Source organism: Neurospora crassa, linkage group IV, assembly GCF_000182925.2.
Source record: "Neurospora crassa OR74A linkage group IV, whole genome shotgun sequence".
Taxonomy (NCBI): Eukaryota; Fungi; Ascomycota; class Sordariomycetes; order Sordariales; family Sordariaceae; genus Neurospora; species Neurospora crassa.
This window is the reverse complement of record NC_026504.1, coordinates 102,576-118,500: the sequence shown is the minus strand read 5'-3', so window position 1 is coordinate 118,500 and position 15,925 is coordinate 102,576. Positions and strand designations below refer to the sequence as shown.

Genomic DNA, 15,925 nt, shown 5'->3' with positions numbered 1-15,925 from the left:
AGTATTAATAGAATTTAGTAAACTTTAAGAAGATTTGGATATTATAAATATTCGCCGGAACTTTTTATTCTACAATTATTATAACCCTCTTTAAGTTTATCGATACGCCTTCTAGGGAGACGATATATCCTAAGAACGATACCCGCTTTATATAAAATTCGTATTTACTTAGGTTTATATAGAGGTTATAATTTTATAGTTGTTAAAGGACTTCCTTAATATAATTAATATAGTCTTCTTTATTTTTACTATAAATTAGGATATTATTAAAGTAAGTAATATATATTGTATTTATTAGCCCTACTAATATATTATTAATATATATTTAAAATATTACTAATACATTCGCTAATCCTATTAATATAATTAAGAATTTATAGTACTTATACTTCGTACGAAACGCTATCTTCTTTTCGTTTCCCTCTCGAATCCGAATCCTATAGTATACGTCCTTTAAATTTAATTTTATAAAGACTTTAATTAACAATAATTAATTTAGAATTTCCTAAATAAGGGGTAGCGCTATATAATTTTTCTTTATAACCTTATTTAACGTCCTAAAATTAATATAAAGCTTTAACTTTTTATTCTTCTTTAGAATAAAGATAATAAGCGCGCCCGCTAAGCTAATAGAAGGATAAATCTATTCCTTCTAAAGTACTTCTACTAATTATTTATATAATACTTCTAATTTTTTAATATTTAATATATAAATTAGTCCTTAAAGCGCCGATTCCCCTTCGATTAAATTAATATAATACTTTAACTAATTATATTAGGGTAGGGGTATAGCTAAAGTTTCGAATATTAATTGGAATTCTTTATATTTTAATAGAATAATTAGTTCGGGGACGGCGGGTTCGTCTTCTATTTCCTCTAATAATTCTAAGGGTTATAGTAGCGTTAATTCCGCAGGGGGTACTAAAGTAGGGTAAATACTATTAAATACTACTTAAAAAACCTTTACCGGAGGGGTAAGGATTAGAAGCAATTCGGCTAATTCTATTATAATAGGTAGGGTTACGAATTTTAACATTAAGGAAAAGGGGATTTCGAATAGGATATTCGTATATACAGGAAGGCAGAAACCTTCTTCTACTTTTATTATTTCCCAAGGGTCTAATAGTAGAATTAAATCCTATTATAATTCTATTAGAATAATTATAGTATTATATACTTCCTCCGCCGGTACTATATTTAATATAAGATTGCCGGCTTTAATACGAAACCGAAATAATTATTATTACTAATTAATATTAGGATTCTACTTATAAAGTTAAGGGTAATTAAAAATAATTTCTACGGCTAGAGATTTAATTATAGTGAAAGTAATTTATTTTATCCGTTTAGTATTATAAGAATTATATATTTTAATAAGATAGGTAGTTATATTGTATATAGGAATAGGTTGAAGGGAGAAATTAATAAAACGATAGGGTACCGGATTAATTTTTATATTCGATAGGAATGGATATTTATTAATTAAGTTTAACTTTACACTCGAATTTATTAACCCTTATATATTCTACTAATTTCTATAAATCCTTATTAACAACCTTATCTTTAAATATATTTATAATTTACCTATATTATCCTAAGTAATTGCGGCTACTATTTTAATTATAATTAATTTAATATTCGTTTTATATAAAAGGGTATTTACAGGAATAGGGCAATTCTATATTAAATAACCAATTTAATTATAATTATAATAGGCTTAGTTTAGGTACGCTATTACAAAATAGCCCGTTATACTATATTTATAGTAGGTATTTAGTAATTTCAGTTAGGTATACCGGTTATATATATAGCCTTTCTAATAATAAAGGGAATAAATAAAATTAGAATTTATTTAAAAAATAGTAGGGGAGTAACGGGAAAAATCGGAGGGGTTATTACTATGGGACGATTGAGAAGGGATATTTGAAGAGGAAGTAGGAGGGTACAAAGACGAAAAAAATAATAGATTATATTTTAAAGATATTTAATTTTAGTAATACAATACGAATAATTCGATATTCTTTAAACCTTTTAGCCGTTCTATATATACTATTACTTCGTTTATTATATTAATATTAGCCGTCGAAAGGATACCTTATTTAAAGAGAAAGTATAATTGGTTAGTTTAAGTAACGACCTAAATATATTCCGGTTGGTTGTACAATAAATTAAATTCTTTAGTATAATAGCGGTTATAGAAATTACGAACGGTTTCCGAAGCGCTTTATTATATATATTTAAATTTATTAAGAGCGGATTGTTTAATAGCCTAGGTATTACTATTATATTCAGTCTTTAAGAAGGTACGGAGGTCGCTCTACGTAGGTATATTACAAATAATATTATACTTAAATTTATTATAGAGAATTAATATATATTTAATTTATATATTTTTAGGATTACCTTTAATATAGCTAATAGTAAATTAAAAGGAAGTACAGGGGTATTTTTAAAAATACGTATTAATATTATAAAAGTAATTCTATAGCTATAAAAAACTTTTATTAATAAATTTAATAATATTATATTTAGAATAGTATTTAGTACGGGCTAGTATAGCTATAGTTAATAAAAGGGCGGTTACAATAATAGCCGCCGACGAAGGGGTAGTAAGGGAAGTTATAGTAGAAATATAAATTTAGTTATAAAAAAGGTAGTTTTAATAATAAAACCCGGCGGGGATAGGAGGGTAGTTTCCTATTAAGTTTTATTTAGTAAGGCTTACGAAAGCGAACTATTCCTATTAGGATATATACGAGGGGAGGTAATTAAGGAGGAGTTTAATTGTAGCGAACCGAGATTCGAATAATTACTACTTATATATAAACTTATTAGCTTCCGAGGTTTAGGGGTACGAATAGGGAACCCGGAGCAACGTAGGGGGATAGTCTTTATTATTATCTTCTTCAATAAATTCTATAGTAGGTTAGTATTATTATAATAAAGGTAGAGGAAGTTAAGTCGTTTTAATTATAGTAATTATAAGGGTAGTAGCGCGAAAAGGACGAAGAGTAGCTTCGGCGGTATGAGAGATAGACCGGCTACTACGTATATATATTTCGATAGTATTAGTTTAATTCCCGGAGGAAGAGCTATTAATTTATTAGGAATATAGGCGAAAGGTAGGCTGAGGTGACTACGGTCGTAGCTATACGTAGGGGATAGTAAATTAGGGATTAATTTAAAAATATATTAATAATTACTGATTATAATAAATTATACTTTGTTAAACCTCTTTTATACTTATATAAACTCTATTTATTTACTAATAAGTATTATAGAATTTCGTACTAATTTAGCGCTTTAATATAGTACCGGATTATCCTTCCTATAAGCCCGACCCAATATAGGCGTTATTATTAGTAATCCTACGCGTCGGTTAACGAAGGGGAGCAGCAGCCGCTGAGGTGCTTCTGTACACGAGCTCTTCGCCTCCTGATATATAATAACTAAGCGTTTAAAGAAAAAAACGAATTATAGTAAGGAATTAAACGTATAAACTTTTTAAATTTATACTAATAGTAACTACGGGCGTCCTTATAAACCGCTATACTATAAACGTCCCTATAGTACCCCCGGTAGGGCTAGTAATAGTAAGAGCTATTAAAGTTCTCTATATATAGTAATTAGGCTAATTTTTAGCGTATAAATAGATTATTAAAAGTAATAATAGTTCTTATAGTAAGAAGGTCGGATTTAGCGATATTTTAACTAATAATCTGCCCCTAAGTAGGAATTGAAATACTAGCGGATATTAAGCACCTTCCTATTTTAGTAAGAAATTTTACTAATACTTAATTAAACGCAGCTATAGGAAGGTCGGGAGGGCCTACTTTATTAATAATAACGGATTTTCTAGAGAGGAGCTTCGTTTTAGAAGAGGGTAGTATCACAAGCATTACTACCATATTCCTATATATAAATAGGTATTGTACTATAATAGTACAGCCAGCTTATAGCTGTCTAAATACAATACAACAGTCACGTACACACGTGCTGTGGTCCGTATACTGGACCCACGCGTACCCTACATAGTTCTCGTGCGCGTATAGGATTCTCTTCCTGTTCCTCGTACAACAATCAAAGTCTTAGCTTAGTGCTTGCTCGCGCCCCGTGACAAGGGCCTTGGGAGATAATCAATGTTTGGGAGATAATTACCGTACTGAGAATCTGCGCCCTTCGACATTGGATGTTAGGTCCAAGAATGGATATAAAAATCACATTATCTCAAACTAAAACTTCCAATGTTAATTTGACATCCAATGTTGAATGCCCTATAAGTAAAAAAATAGGTAGTCTTCTAGGTACCTTACCTTCTAATTTCTAGAAGGTGAAGAGGTCTTTAGAAGACTACTTTCAGAAGTAATACCGCTTTTTTTCTTTTTTTTTTTTTTTTTTTTTTTTTTTTCAACTTTGAAAAATTGACTACGAACGGGAATCGAACTCAAAACTTCAAGAAAAAAAAGACTTATCTTAACAACTTGGCTACTAGGCTAAATTATTTCTAAAAATCCCTATTAACCTTCTACCCTATATAGGGAGAAAAACAATTTAAAGAAAGAGAAGAAAAGAAAAAAAGAAGGAAAAAAAAAAACACTCAGATTTTTTTTTTACTAAGTTTTTTTGGTTATAGGGCTTACCCCCTATATTATAGGGTATTCAACATTGGATGTCAAATCAACATTGGATGTCGAGGCGGTACCGCCTGAACATTGGATGTTTCAAAACGCATTTTTCCGCTATGGTAATGTCTGGAAAACGGTTACTGTTTTCTAAACATTGATTGTCTGTCAGACAACGCTTGTTGCCACCCAGGGTTTCCCGCTTCGGTACCTGTAGGTTTAGCGATTTTGCCATACCTCTGGGTTGACATAACAGTGACACAGGATGAACTGAAACTGTAGAGGTAGTGGTACCTGTATTTGCTATTCCAAACGTGCCTCTCGCGGAAAATGAGTCAAATTGTGTCTGCGCCATCTCTATAAGACCAGCCGCTTCTCTCATCCAGGTGGATAAACCCTTATCAAGTTGCCCAAGCGCTACACCGTTCCTTCCACTTGACATTTTGCTTAGCAATGGAATGGAAGAACTATGGAAGCCCATATTTATAACAGGTTACTGTTTCGTTCGATGTTATGAGGCACCGATCGATTCTAGCAGGCCCGTCGAACAGCGGAGCCAGTGACTGGTGTCTCTTCCGTTTGTATAAGAGACTGTACATTCACTTCACTTGTCTGGGAGGCACCAGAAGTAGTGCGGTTCAGATTTTTCGCAACCCTCTATATAGGTATTGTTTCCTTCCAATAATTTTTCCTCATTTTCATACGAGCTACAGTCTGCGCCCATCGTTGTCCTAGCAAAGCCTCTAGCAATATAGTCCACGCTTCCAGCTTTGCTTATACCTACTTCTCAGACGTTTCAACATTAGGTCTCTATTGTAAGTACATCGTCTACCAGATACCATGCCCAAACTGACACTGTTACAGATATAACCACCCCCAAGATGAACCACCAAGACAACCAGAAGCCTGCTTTCAAGCGTGTCACTGACATGCTTGACGGCACGGTCAAGGAGGGGCTCTACCGAGTTGAGCCTGAGCTCAAAAATCCTCGCAAGTTCCTGGAAGCGACCCAGGAGGCGCAACAAGTCGCTCTTAGAACACTCTACGAGAACAAAGAAATCAGAAGTCCGATCTCCCAGGGTGCCATGGAGTGCCACATCACCACGGCGCTATGGAAGAAGTACTTCCCACATGGCCAAGGAAGCCCAGTAGAACCGCTTCGGGCCTTTTGCGAGGAGCTGTGTCCCAACCCAGACCAGCGGTGGGCCCGTTACCTGGAGAGAAGGTTGAATGAGGAACATAAAAAGAATCGCAACCCGCGATCACAAAAGCGACCACTGGAGGAAAGTACCAGCAGCTCAAAACCTCCACCTTCGCCTGCGCACACAAAAACTCAGAACTACAACCATGTGCAGGCCGAGGCCGCAGTTACTGAGACAAACCCACAGCCTTTGTCCTCCCCCCGTAAGACACCTGTAAGCTTCCGCTTGCCTCCGGCGAACGAAGGCTCAGGTAAGGGTTCAAGCTCGTCCCGCGGCACCAAGCGGGCCCAGATAGACACAAGTGATCCCAAAGGCAAGGGAAAGGCAGTTGAGACTCCTGATAGTTCGAGCACCACACACACATCGCCACCTGAGCCCGTAGTCTCACAACTACGGTCTCCCACCTTATACCAAGATATCCTCACAGCCAAGTGTCTTGAGGCAAGGATGGGTGTGAGATGGTTCCCATCAGACGACAACACAAACGTAAAAGCCGTGTTGATTGGCGACGTATATGTCCCAGCTAATGTCACGTCGATGAGAGACCTTACCATGACCGAGGTAAAGGAGGAGCTGGCTCGAAGGATCCTGGATACTTGTAGCGAGATGCGGCTTTACTGCATCAGCCGGACGAGGAAAAGGGAGACGTGGGTCGAGTTGCAACGCCTGCGTTCATAGCAGGTAATCGAGTGTCTGGTGTGTGTCAGTGCGCGGGGTTTTACTTCAAAAAATGAAAATAATTCAATGTCAATATTTGCAGTGATCCCATGGTGACAATCTGCTGGGCGTCGAACGTGGGGAACCAAGCCGGTAGAGGTATATGTTAGTTTCGTGGGTAATCAAGTTGGTGCTCCCTCCGCCCAGTGATAGTGAAAGTCGTTCCGTCTCATGCCTCGATTCATGGCTTGGAGCTGGAAATGGCCGACTTCGGCAATGTCTTTTCACGTAGGGCGAGTCGTTGCGTTATGAGAGTGCTGCCCGGACCCGGCCGACTATCCGCGCTTTCGAGTTGGACTGGAGCTCACATGGAGTTCGGAAAATGGCTGACGTTGCCAGCTCCTACAGCTTTGTTCGTTCATGACGGTCGAGCATAGAATCCGGTTTCTTGTATTGCTGCATTTGATTTTGCAGACTTTTCCGCTGCAAAATGAACTCTTGGTCAGCCTTTTGCTGGATGTGCCTGAAGTCAGCTGTTGCCGTTGTTCCAGCAACGCAAAGCTCATTTCTTCGGGTTTGGTGATGGTTGGGGCGCATGTTGCGGCGACCGAACCTTGGAGCTTGGGGGTGCATGCCAGCATGGAGGCACAACCCCGAAGTTCTAGTGCGAGCGAGATGGTGCTGGTGAGGCGATCAGATATGCCAAGTCGTCACAGCAGGGCACACAGGTCGGCGGAGGATTCAGTGGGGTGAGGAGGTAATCGGAAGAAGAAGTCCAAGGATTAAAACCCCAGAAAGAACCACCTCAGATCATGTCGTACTCGACTACAGCTACCAATGCACCTTCCACTCAGCCAACAAGAAAGGGAAAGGGCAAAGGCAAAGCGATTGGCATCCCCATCTGGCAATATTCCTTCCTCAACTCGCTTTCCGACACATCATTTCCGGACACAGTTCTGCAGGGAACCTATCACAATTGATATTCCCCTAACATCTACTCTGTCCACGCCAGCCCATTTAAAACCTCCTTAAAATCTTTAGTCTGATCTTACAGTTCATCCAGAACCAGCAGCCGCGCATTGGGCGAGCGCGTTTTCGTCTGCAAGTCCGAGTCTTTCAAGGCAGTACCTCTCGAGCGGCCGGGCCCCGACAAAAGCCTAGAGGTAGGAACTTTACCGCGCCACGAACACCTCGTCCGTGTCATCAACGGCCGGATCAGCATGACTTGAGATAGAGGTACCTAATCTGAGAGGACCGGACCTAGTGTTTCCAACGCCTGCTACGAACCAGGTCAACAAAAAGAAGAAGACCAAGGTAGAGGTACCTACCTTATGTTATGTCCTGGCTCAAGAATCCTAAAGTGCAAAGCATACCTACTTTACATCTGAAATTGAACCATACGGAGGAGCTTTTCAAGGAAGATCGAGATAAGTGGAAGGTTTCATACGAGTAGAAAAGGAAAAGAAATGAAAAGAAAAGAAAAGAGAAGAAAAGTAAAAAAGCCTGCAAGATGATTCAGCGAGAATTTGGTCCTTGTGCTCGCTTTGTTTCCTTAATAGCCAACGGGAAGGGCCATGGGGATTGCGACCGTTTGGTGTGGGTTGTACATGCCCTCTACCGAGATCGAGGTGGCTGTAAAAGCAGCTGTTCCCTTCAATCTTCATATGAGAAATTGAGTCCTCTTTTCCGCTACATCTCATCAAACTTCAGTCCATGAACTTATGCCTTTACCCTCCGGTAAATGCAAAGTTGTGTCCTGTATGCTCAGTACCTCTATTGTTTCCATCTGTGATTAAGCGACTGGAGTAACAAGTGGTAAGGACTTTATGACAGATTTAGGATAAATGGCAAGATCGCGCTTCCCCATGGGGGATCGCATTTAGCCACAACGGAAGTGCCTTCCCCACAAAGCAATCTATATTTCGGCACTTCGATGCTGTTCCGTGCAAGGAATCACCACTTCCGGTGCAGATCTACCACGGATCGGACGAGTAACAGGGACTTGAAACAGAACCACGAAGCCACGCGGAATCCTCAAGTATTAGCCGTGAAATCATTGATGGAGATAGATTTCCCGCTGAATTTTCCATCCCCCCGTTCTATATTCCGTTATGCCGGCCATTCGCCTCACTTGATGAGTATTGCAAGTAGGTATAAAATGGTTCAGGTTGACTTCCCCTGAAGTCCAATATCCATCTTCACATACCACAAGCCACAGAAACACAATTCCCATCAACAACTTACCATCCCTCCTCTCACAATGAAACTCACCACCACCTTCGCTCTCCTCCAGATCCCCATCCTCGCCTCCGCCAGCCCTCTCCAAGACCGTCAATCCTGTCCCAAAGTCCACATCTTCGGCGCCCGCGAGACCACCGCCCCGGCCGGCTACGGCACCTCAGCCGGCCTCGTCAACAGCATCGCCGCCGCCTACCCCGGCTCCACCAAGGAAGCCATCGTGTACCCCGCCTGCGGCGGACAATCCTCGTGCGGGGGCGTGTCCTATGATAACAGTGCCTCGCAGGGGACCGCGGCGGTAGTGAGAGCCGTGACGAACTTGAACAGCAGGTGCCCGGATACCAAGATCGTGCTGGTCGGGTATTCCCAGGGCGGACAGATCATGGATAATGCGCTGTGTGGAGGGGCGGGGGCGACGTTGACGGGGAATGCACTCAAGGCTGTGAAGGCGGCGATCTTTATGGGGGATCCGCACAATGTGGTGGGGTTGCCGTATAATGTTGGGACGTGTAGGGCGAAGGGGGTAAGTCGATGCAATCCTCATTAACGTGGAGGGGAAGTAAGGTGAGACGGAAGAGAACAGTGAAGATGCTGACGATGATGCCCTCGTGTAACAGTTTGCGGCCCGCCCGAGCGGATTTCAGTGCTCCCCTGCGAGTCCGTCGATTATCCAGAGCTATTGCGACTCGGCTGATCCGTATTGCTGCAATGGCAATGATGCCAACTCGCATCAGCAGTATGTCAACAAGTATGGACAGCAGGCGTTGGCGTTTGTGAAGAAGTTGGTGGATGCCGCTTGAGTTGAGGGTTGGGTTCCAGATCCTGCACATATATTGACAGTTAACGGCATGCACATGATGTGGCTGAGGCTCGTGCTTACGGCATGTGGTGTTGGACAGCATGCTTGATGCATGGCCCCCAAATACGGGAGATGCACAGCACGATGATGTGATGCAGGGTCCAGGCCCTAAAGACGGGACTACCTCTCATGTATTTTGTCTAACCAAACTTGATTTGAATCCAAGATCAGTTCTACCTCTACACTACCTAGGTAATAAGTGCGTTCATGAAGTGGAATTTGTACTAGAAATTAAAGGCATATATCCTGTGCCCCCGTCCGATCATTACTCGTAGAGGTATCCAATCCATTTTTTGTAGGTCAATCTCTTCCACTCGCCCTCCCAACCTGAACTCATCCACTCAGCTCTAGAAGAGACCAAGACCCATACCGACAGCACCAACAACACCAGCCATAACCATCACAACCGATCCCCTCACGCTGACCGCAGCACCCTCAGCAGGCTTGCCCGAAGCAGAAGCGCTGGCAGTCGCGCCCCCGGTGACCGTTCCAGATCCAGTGGGGACAGCAACGCCAGTCGACGTGGACGAGGGAGTAGAATCAGTGGAGGTCGAGCTACCACCCGAGGCCTTGTACTTCTCAACGATCCACTTGACACTATCCATGGTGTAGTTGGCAAAGTAACTGCCGTGCACGGTGAGAGACGAGCCAGAATCGCAGTAAATGTCGCCCGTGTCGCACCAAGAGGCGATGTGCGAAGCGAAGGGCAGGCATGAGGCGGTGTTGTTGCGGGGGAAGATCTGGGGTATCGGTGTCAATACAGTGAATCGGGGAAATGGAGGAGCTGGAACAAAGGGAGAGACTTACGCCAGTCTTTGTGCTGGTGCCAAGGTTCCAGGGAGCGCCCGCTGTGTGGCTGGGGTCACCGTAGGCGACGGCCGCAACGACTGTTGTTCAATGTCTCATGTCAGCTTCATGTCATGTTCGGGCCAGGTTTGCAAGTCCCCAGTTGTTGACCACAAAGATGATGGATGAGAGGAAGGGAAGTGGGCGAAAAAAAAAAAAAAAACACATACCCGACTCGTTGAACACCTCCAGGTATCCCTTGCTAGCCTGATAATCCGAGCCCTCTCCAGGAATTCCGCCACAGATCGAGTCCATCATGGCATGCGCGCCCTGGGAGTAACCCAGCAGGGCCACCTTGGTGTCCGGGCACTTCTCATGGTACTCAATGAGCATCTTCTCAAAACCCATGGCTCCCTTCTCCTCCGAGGTGGTATAGTTCTCCAAAGTGGCGGGATAGTCGATGGCCGAAATGGTCGATCCGGGAATGAGTTGGGAGACGTTCCGGGCGACAACGCCGATCCGCCCGAGACCGGGATCTTCGGTGCTGCCGCGGGCGACGATCATGTGAAGGCCGGTCGCGCAGGGCTCATCACGGGCGTAGTGGGAGACGGAGGCGGCGGCCTCGACAAAGCGGGCAACGATTGTCCACATTTTGGCGATAATAATACGAGATTGGTTGACTGTGGTAACGGGGCACGGTCTTTCTGGTCTGGTGTCGGTGAGTGACTGGAGTTACCTCTAGGCAGTGAGTGAATGAGTGAGTGAGTGAGTTTGAGGCTCTCGTGTTGTCCCGATCGACCGTATAGAGGCTGCCTTGTCGTGTCCGTGGGTACAGCTCTTTGACGATGAGAGAAGGGAAAGAGAGGAGAAAAAGAAGAAGAAGAAGAAGAAGAAGCGGGAACGGAAAGCACAAAAAGGGTGTGGTCAGGTGGGTTTCGTTGAGGCTTTCGGGAAGCAGGAACAAAAAATGGCCCGCCCTCATGCCACTCAACAGGGGGAGACCGCCATCCTTTGTGGAGCTGCTAAGACACAGCCAAGTTCGCTAAGATCTCGTCGGCAAGACCGGCCGGGGCTATTGTCCAACACTTTTGGCGGCCTTAGGACCAGATGTGGTGTTTACCTCCCGCTCCAGCCCGCCAAGGGCAGCTTGATCCTGGTTCCCTGAATGGATGCCGTGCTACATGGCCATTTCCCACGTTTTGACGCCTCCATTTTAGGTTCGGATAATGCATGCTGTCAAAGCGTTCAACAGTCGAAACTCTCATTCGCAAATTAATCCTCTTTTGGAAAATGTCCCGCCGAGTAATGACCCCTGATCGGACAGTCTCAGATCCCGACGGAGCAATTTGTGCTTGACACTAAAACAGACAGGCCGGGTGCGGGGAGCCGAACGGGAGTGTCATTCATGGGTGCGGTGGGCCGAGGCACGCGGACTTCGGATGTTCCCGCTCGACTCTTTTCGAGAAGTGGAAAGGAATGCAACGACGAACATACCTACCATTCCTAGGACTTATGTCGAAGTTTTCGAGCATAGAGTATCACGTGTATTGGTACAATGGAGGTGAGAATGCTTGAATCGGTTAAAGAGAAGCGGAAGAAAAGAAAAGAATGGAAGTGGTGAAGAAAGAAGACACCGTTGTATACCTACATGCCCCTGGCTTTGGGAACGTGTTTGGATCGAAATGCAATGCAGGAATTGTTAACGCATGCCACGGATGTCCGACAAAGACGCCCGTAGATCTGAATCTGAGGCAATCGGTCAGGCATGAAGACGGAAGTGGGAGGAGGTTTCCCCAACAACGTCGTTTTGGTTTCCTCCTCTCCCCACCAAACCTTTGCCGCCGGCAACACCAACGGGAGGGGAAAAAAAAAAAAAAAAAAAAAAGAAAGAAAACCACACAAGGAAACATGCAAAATGAAATAGGTAGAAGTAAAATAACGGTTCAGAAGGGCGCAAGAGCAAAACATACCTGGCAGCACAACATGACAAGATGGAGTTCTCCCGCACCAAAACGACGCAAATCGACAACAACCTGAGACATAAATTTGATGCAAAATGCCCTTGCTCATCATTGCGGCAAGGTAGTACCGTGTCAAACAAGAACGATATCCTCCGTCTTCATCTCGGCGAGAAGCTTGTCCCAGCAGCTCCACGCGCGGTCGGTTGTTATGAATGCCGTCTCCCTCCTAATAAAGCCGATTCCTACACGTCGGTAGGCCTTGCTGCCATCGGCCTTGTTTGCGGGCTCGACGACGAGCATGTATTCGGCGCGGCGGTCTTCCTCATCGGCGAATTTAATAAGGGGAATGACATGACGCGTGAAGTCAGACGGTGGAGGGCAACTGGGAACGTCAATCGTATAGTCGAGGGTGAGGCGCCCAAATCTCACCGCGTTACTTGCATCAGTTTCTGCGGAACCTGTCCTTTTGGAACTTGGGGTTTCGACGTAAATCGACATCCTTCGATAACGCGTTGTGGATTCAACACCCTTTTTACTCGCGAATTTTCGTACTTCCTGGAAGTAATCCCAGTTCACACAAAGCTGAACCACGCCTATCGGTGCGCAAAAGTGAAGCTCGGTTCCGTTGTTTTTTGCAGTTATCCCGCGGTCGTCGTAACAGTACAATGGCTTCGTCTTCCCCGTGAATCTGTAGCCAAAGCGTTTACTGCCAGCTACAGATGCCCAACTCCAAGAAGGGATTCCGGTGAGGCCCGTTGCGGGTGAGTCAGCAAAGAGATTCTCTACGCTCCAAAACAGCGTAAGAAGCGTGTCGTGTCCTTCTAGCCATATGCCGAAATGATATTCCTGATCTTTCCTGTAAGATCTGAAGGCTGTGGCGATACCATGAAGGGCAGCCAGTCTATCAGTCTCGTAAGTGAGCTGTTTTCTACAATAGTCATCTACTAAGAAATGCCAAATGCGGGTGAGCGTGCCGAACGAACGGATCATGTCAAAATAATACGTATCGAGGTGGGGTTCCCCCTCCATTTCTTCTCGGCATACCCAGTGCAGTGAGTTCTTCTCGGACCATACAAAGCGGCGGGAGAGGGTGAATTCTTGCATCACCCAAGCGCGTGTGGACAGGCGGCTGTTGTTCCACGGCTCAAGTTCCATGACATATGGCCACTCCGGAACAGTATAAAAACAGGTCGCATAGGGTGCCATGTCCGTGTAAACCTTGACGACTTTCTTTGGGTCCGGCCTTTGAAGACCTTTGAAGAGTCCTTCGGAAGAATCGCGGGCGTGCGCTGCTCCCAATACGAGTGTCGCCCCTTCATAGATGAAACCCATTTTCTGTGATTCAGTTTCCCAATCTGACGCACTGTCTTGAATGATGCACAGAGAGTCGATCCACAGGTAGCGGATTCCCAACTCTCTGGTGACCCAAACAGCGTCCGCAAAAGTTGGTGGAAGGCGATCAAATGGGATACCCGAGTGTATGTGATCCTGTACCGTATCAAGCTTTGTTTTGAGCGGTTGTTTGTCTGGGGGACCCCAACAATGGCTTAGCGCAGCGTAGGGGGCTCTGGGCGTTTTTGTTGTGGTTTCGACAAGTTTGACAAGAAGTGATCCTGGAGGCCCAACGTCAATGACCCTGAAAGGTAGCTTGCTCGCATCCAAGGATGGGCTCTGGGAATCAAGTCCAAATATTTCCCCAGAGAGCGCGGTTCTACACTTTGGATGATCACTGACACATCCCCACAGCCAAGTCCTTATTTGAGCAACAAGCGTTGGTCGACTGGGGTCCAGAATAGCCTTCGCCCACGAGACACCCTCAGGCGATTGCAATAAAGATTCCGTTTCAGCCAGCACTTGTCGGGATGGAGATTGAGGGTCGGTGTTATCATTGCCCAAGGTTGGCGAGTTTAGGGGTATTCTCTCCGAGTCAAGCTCTAGAGTGTAGGAGGAAACAAAGTGTTAGATTCAGTGCGAGTAACAAAACACCATACAAAGGGTACCTATGGGAGACAGACGGGACTGCAGATAGTTACCTACCTCGCCAAATTGGAAACCGGATTTGCTCAAAATTCTGAGGGAGGATGAATGTTGCCCAATAAATTATTTTCGGAAGGTCACAGATATTTGCCCAGATATCATCTGTATGTAACGGTTGGACAAGAATTGGCTCTTCTGTCTCTTGTATGGTTCGTAGACATTCGTTCAACCGGTCCAGCGTAACGACAGCGACAAGCGCCTTACACAGGTCGCACTTCTGATATGCATCGCCATCGAGGAGTTGTTGGACCGTCTTCCAGGTGAATTCATAGTAGCCAGTACGCCATCTTGTTATACCCTTGATGGATGACTTGGGTCTGGTATTAATTTGGATGACCAGATTCGTACAGTCCGAACAAATCAGTGTGTGTAATCGCGAGGCGTTGTGGTCGCCGTGTGCATCTGGTGTGCACGTTGTTGCCTTTTGCGCGGATCTTGAAGCCCGTGAGGGGTGGAGAGCAATGGATTTCAGGTGAATCATTGCGTGGGATCGTGAGGTGTTGTGGTCGCCATGTGCATGTTGCTGCTTTTGGCGCGGATCTTGAAGCCCGTGAGAAAGCGAGAAGAGGAGATTTAAGGTCAGGGTCACCTGCCACCCCTACAGTAGGTAGGTAATGACCCTAGTAAATGGAGTTGATGGGGACTCCATGAGGAGTCTCGTGAACATAAAGAGTTGCATTTAGAGGTAGGCATCTTGCTGTCAATGTGGCCCCAGTCACGTACCACTACAAATGAATGAATCCAGGCCGCCAGTGGCGGGTGGCAGTGTTGTGTGTTCCTGTTGTCGACCTCTACACCACGTGTTGGTGGTGGCTTGGTGCCCGACGGCCACTGGTCCCGGGCCGGGGTTATCCAGGGCACCAATGAGGAGAAGTGGGCAACGGCCACTGTCGAGCCCTGGATGATGTGCTTGAAGTTGAATTGGAAGTGGAAGAAAATGAATTCGAGTAAAGCATAGGTACCAGGTAGATACTGGATGGATAAGGTAAGCCACCTAGAGGTACCTACCTACCTAGTGGTATAATCGGGTGGTTGGAAAGGCGACGGTAAAATGAGATTTGGTGTGGAGGGTGCCGGTGTGTTTGGTGATGGTGTTACCGATTTGATGAGTAACGCCTTCCACGCCCTCACTCCCGTCGTCGTGGCCATGTATGTGGTGTGTTCTTTCCTTAGATAACATCCATCATGTTTACCATTCCGACTCCGACCCAGGCCCCAGGGGCGCAGTTTCCTCCTCTTTCAATCATCAATCGACCGCAATGAACGAAAGTCTTCCTTCGAATTCCCCGTCCCCCACCAGCCCATTCCACCAGATCTGATCCTCCATGTCAGCAAAAGCCCCACTCACAATGATACCTTCAGGTATCTGGAGGATGACCAGAGTGTCCATATGAAAGAATAAGCATAAAATGGAGAGAGAAAAAAAAACAGAAAAAGAGAAGGGAAAAAAGAGGAGGTGGAAAGGTCTCTATCGCGAATCGAACAGGGGACGTAGAGCAACTGGAAGGGAGTAGTAGAGCCCTATTTGCATAGCCGGAAGACGCCAGTTACAAGAAACTATCC

General features: G+C 44.8%; 4 protein-coding genes across 4 annotated transcripts; 2 read left to right on the top strand and 2 right to left on the bottom strand.

The window, feature by feature from the left end:
* Positions 1-5,503: 5,503 nt before the first annotated feature.
* NCU09665 (hypothetical protein) lies at positions 5,504-6,502 on the top strand (the record flags this gene model as incomplete). Its single annotated transcript, XM_953638.1, has 1 exon — positions 5,504-6,502. The coding sequence occupies one exon, from the start codon at positions 5,504-5,506 to the stop codon at positions 6,500-6,502; it is 999 nt and encodes a 332-aa protein (XP_958731.1).
* A 2,056-nt stretch (positions 6,503-8,558) lies between these two features.
* NCU09664 (acetylxylan esterase) lies at positions 8,559-9,519 on the top strand (the record flags this gene model as incomplete). Its single annotated transcript, XM_953637.2, has 2 exons — positions 8,559-9,242; positions 9,337-9,519. The coding sequence occupies exons 1-2, from the start codon at positions 8,742-8,744 to the stop codon at positions 9,517-9,519; spliced, it is 684 nt and encodes a 227-aa protein (XP_958730.1). The 5' UTR covers positions 8,559-8,741.
* Positions 9,520-9,680: 161 nt separating this feature from the next.
* NCU09663 (Axe2) lies at positions 9,681-11,321 on the bottom strand. Its single transcript, XM_953636.2, has 3 exons — positions 10,595-11,321; positions 10,386-10,465; positions 9,681-10,318 (listed from the first exon to the last, which is right to left on the bottom strand). Exons 1-3 carry the CDS (start codon positions 11,013-11,015, stop codon positions 9,926-9,928), a joined length of 894 nt encoding a protein of 297 aa, XP_958729.1. The 5' UTR covers positions 11,016-11,321; the 3' UTR covers positions 9,681-9,925.
* A 1,049-nt stretch (positions 11,322-12,370) lies between these two features.
* On the bottom strand, positions 12,371-14,982 carry NCU16720 (hypothetical protein). The gene is made up of 2 exons (XM_011396049.1): positions 14,363-14,982; positions 12,371-14,259 (listed from the first exon to the last, which is right to left on the bottom strand). The coding sequence occupies exons 1-2, from the start codon at positions 14,841-14,843 to the stop codon at positions 12,458-12,460; spliced, it is 2,283 nt and encodes a 760-aa protein (XP_011394351.1). The 5' UTR covers positions 14,844-14,982; the 3' UTR covers positions 12,371-12,457.
* Between the last annotated feature and the right edge of the window lie 943 nt (positions 14,983-15,925).

Excerpts from the sequence above, each read along its gene's own strand:
- NCU09663 (XM_953636.2), bottom strand. The coding sequence starts at position 11,015 with ATGTGGACAATCGTTGCCCGCTTTGTCGAGGCCGCCGCCTCCGTCTCC. Across the intron at positions 10,466-10,594 it reads GGAGGTGTTCAACGAGTCGG|TCGTTGCGGCCGTCGCCTAC; the intron begins GTATGTGTTTTT and ends ATTGAACAACAG. Across the intron at positions 10,319-10,385 it reads GCACCAGCACAAAGACTGGC|ATCTTCCCCCGCAACAACAC; the intron begins GTAAGTCTCTCC and ends CCGATACCCCAG.
- NCU16720 (XM_011396049.1), bottom strand. The coding sequence starts at position 14,843 with ATGATTCACCTGAAATCCATTGCTCTCCACCCCTCACGGGCTTCAAGA. Across the intron at positions 14,260-14,362 it reads CCGGTTTCCAATTTGGCGAG|AGCTTGACTCGGAGAGAATA; the intron begins GTAGGTAACTAT and ends CCTACACTCTAG.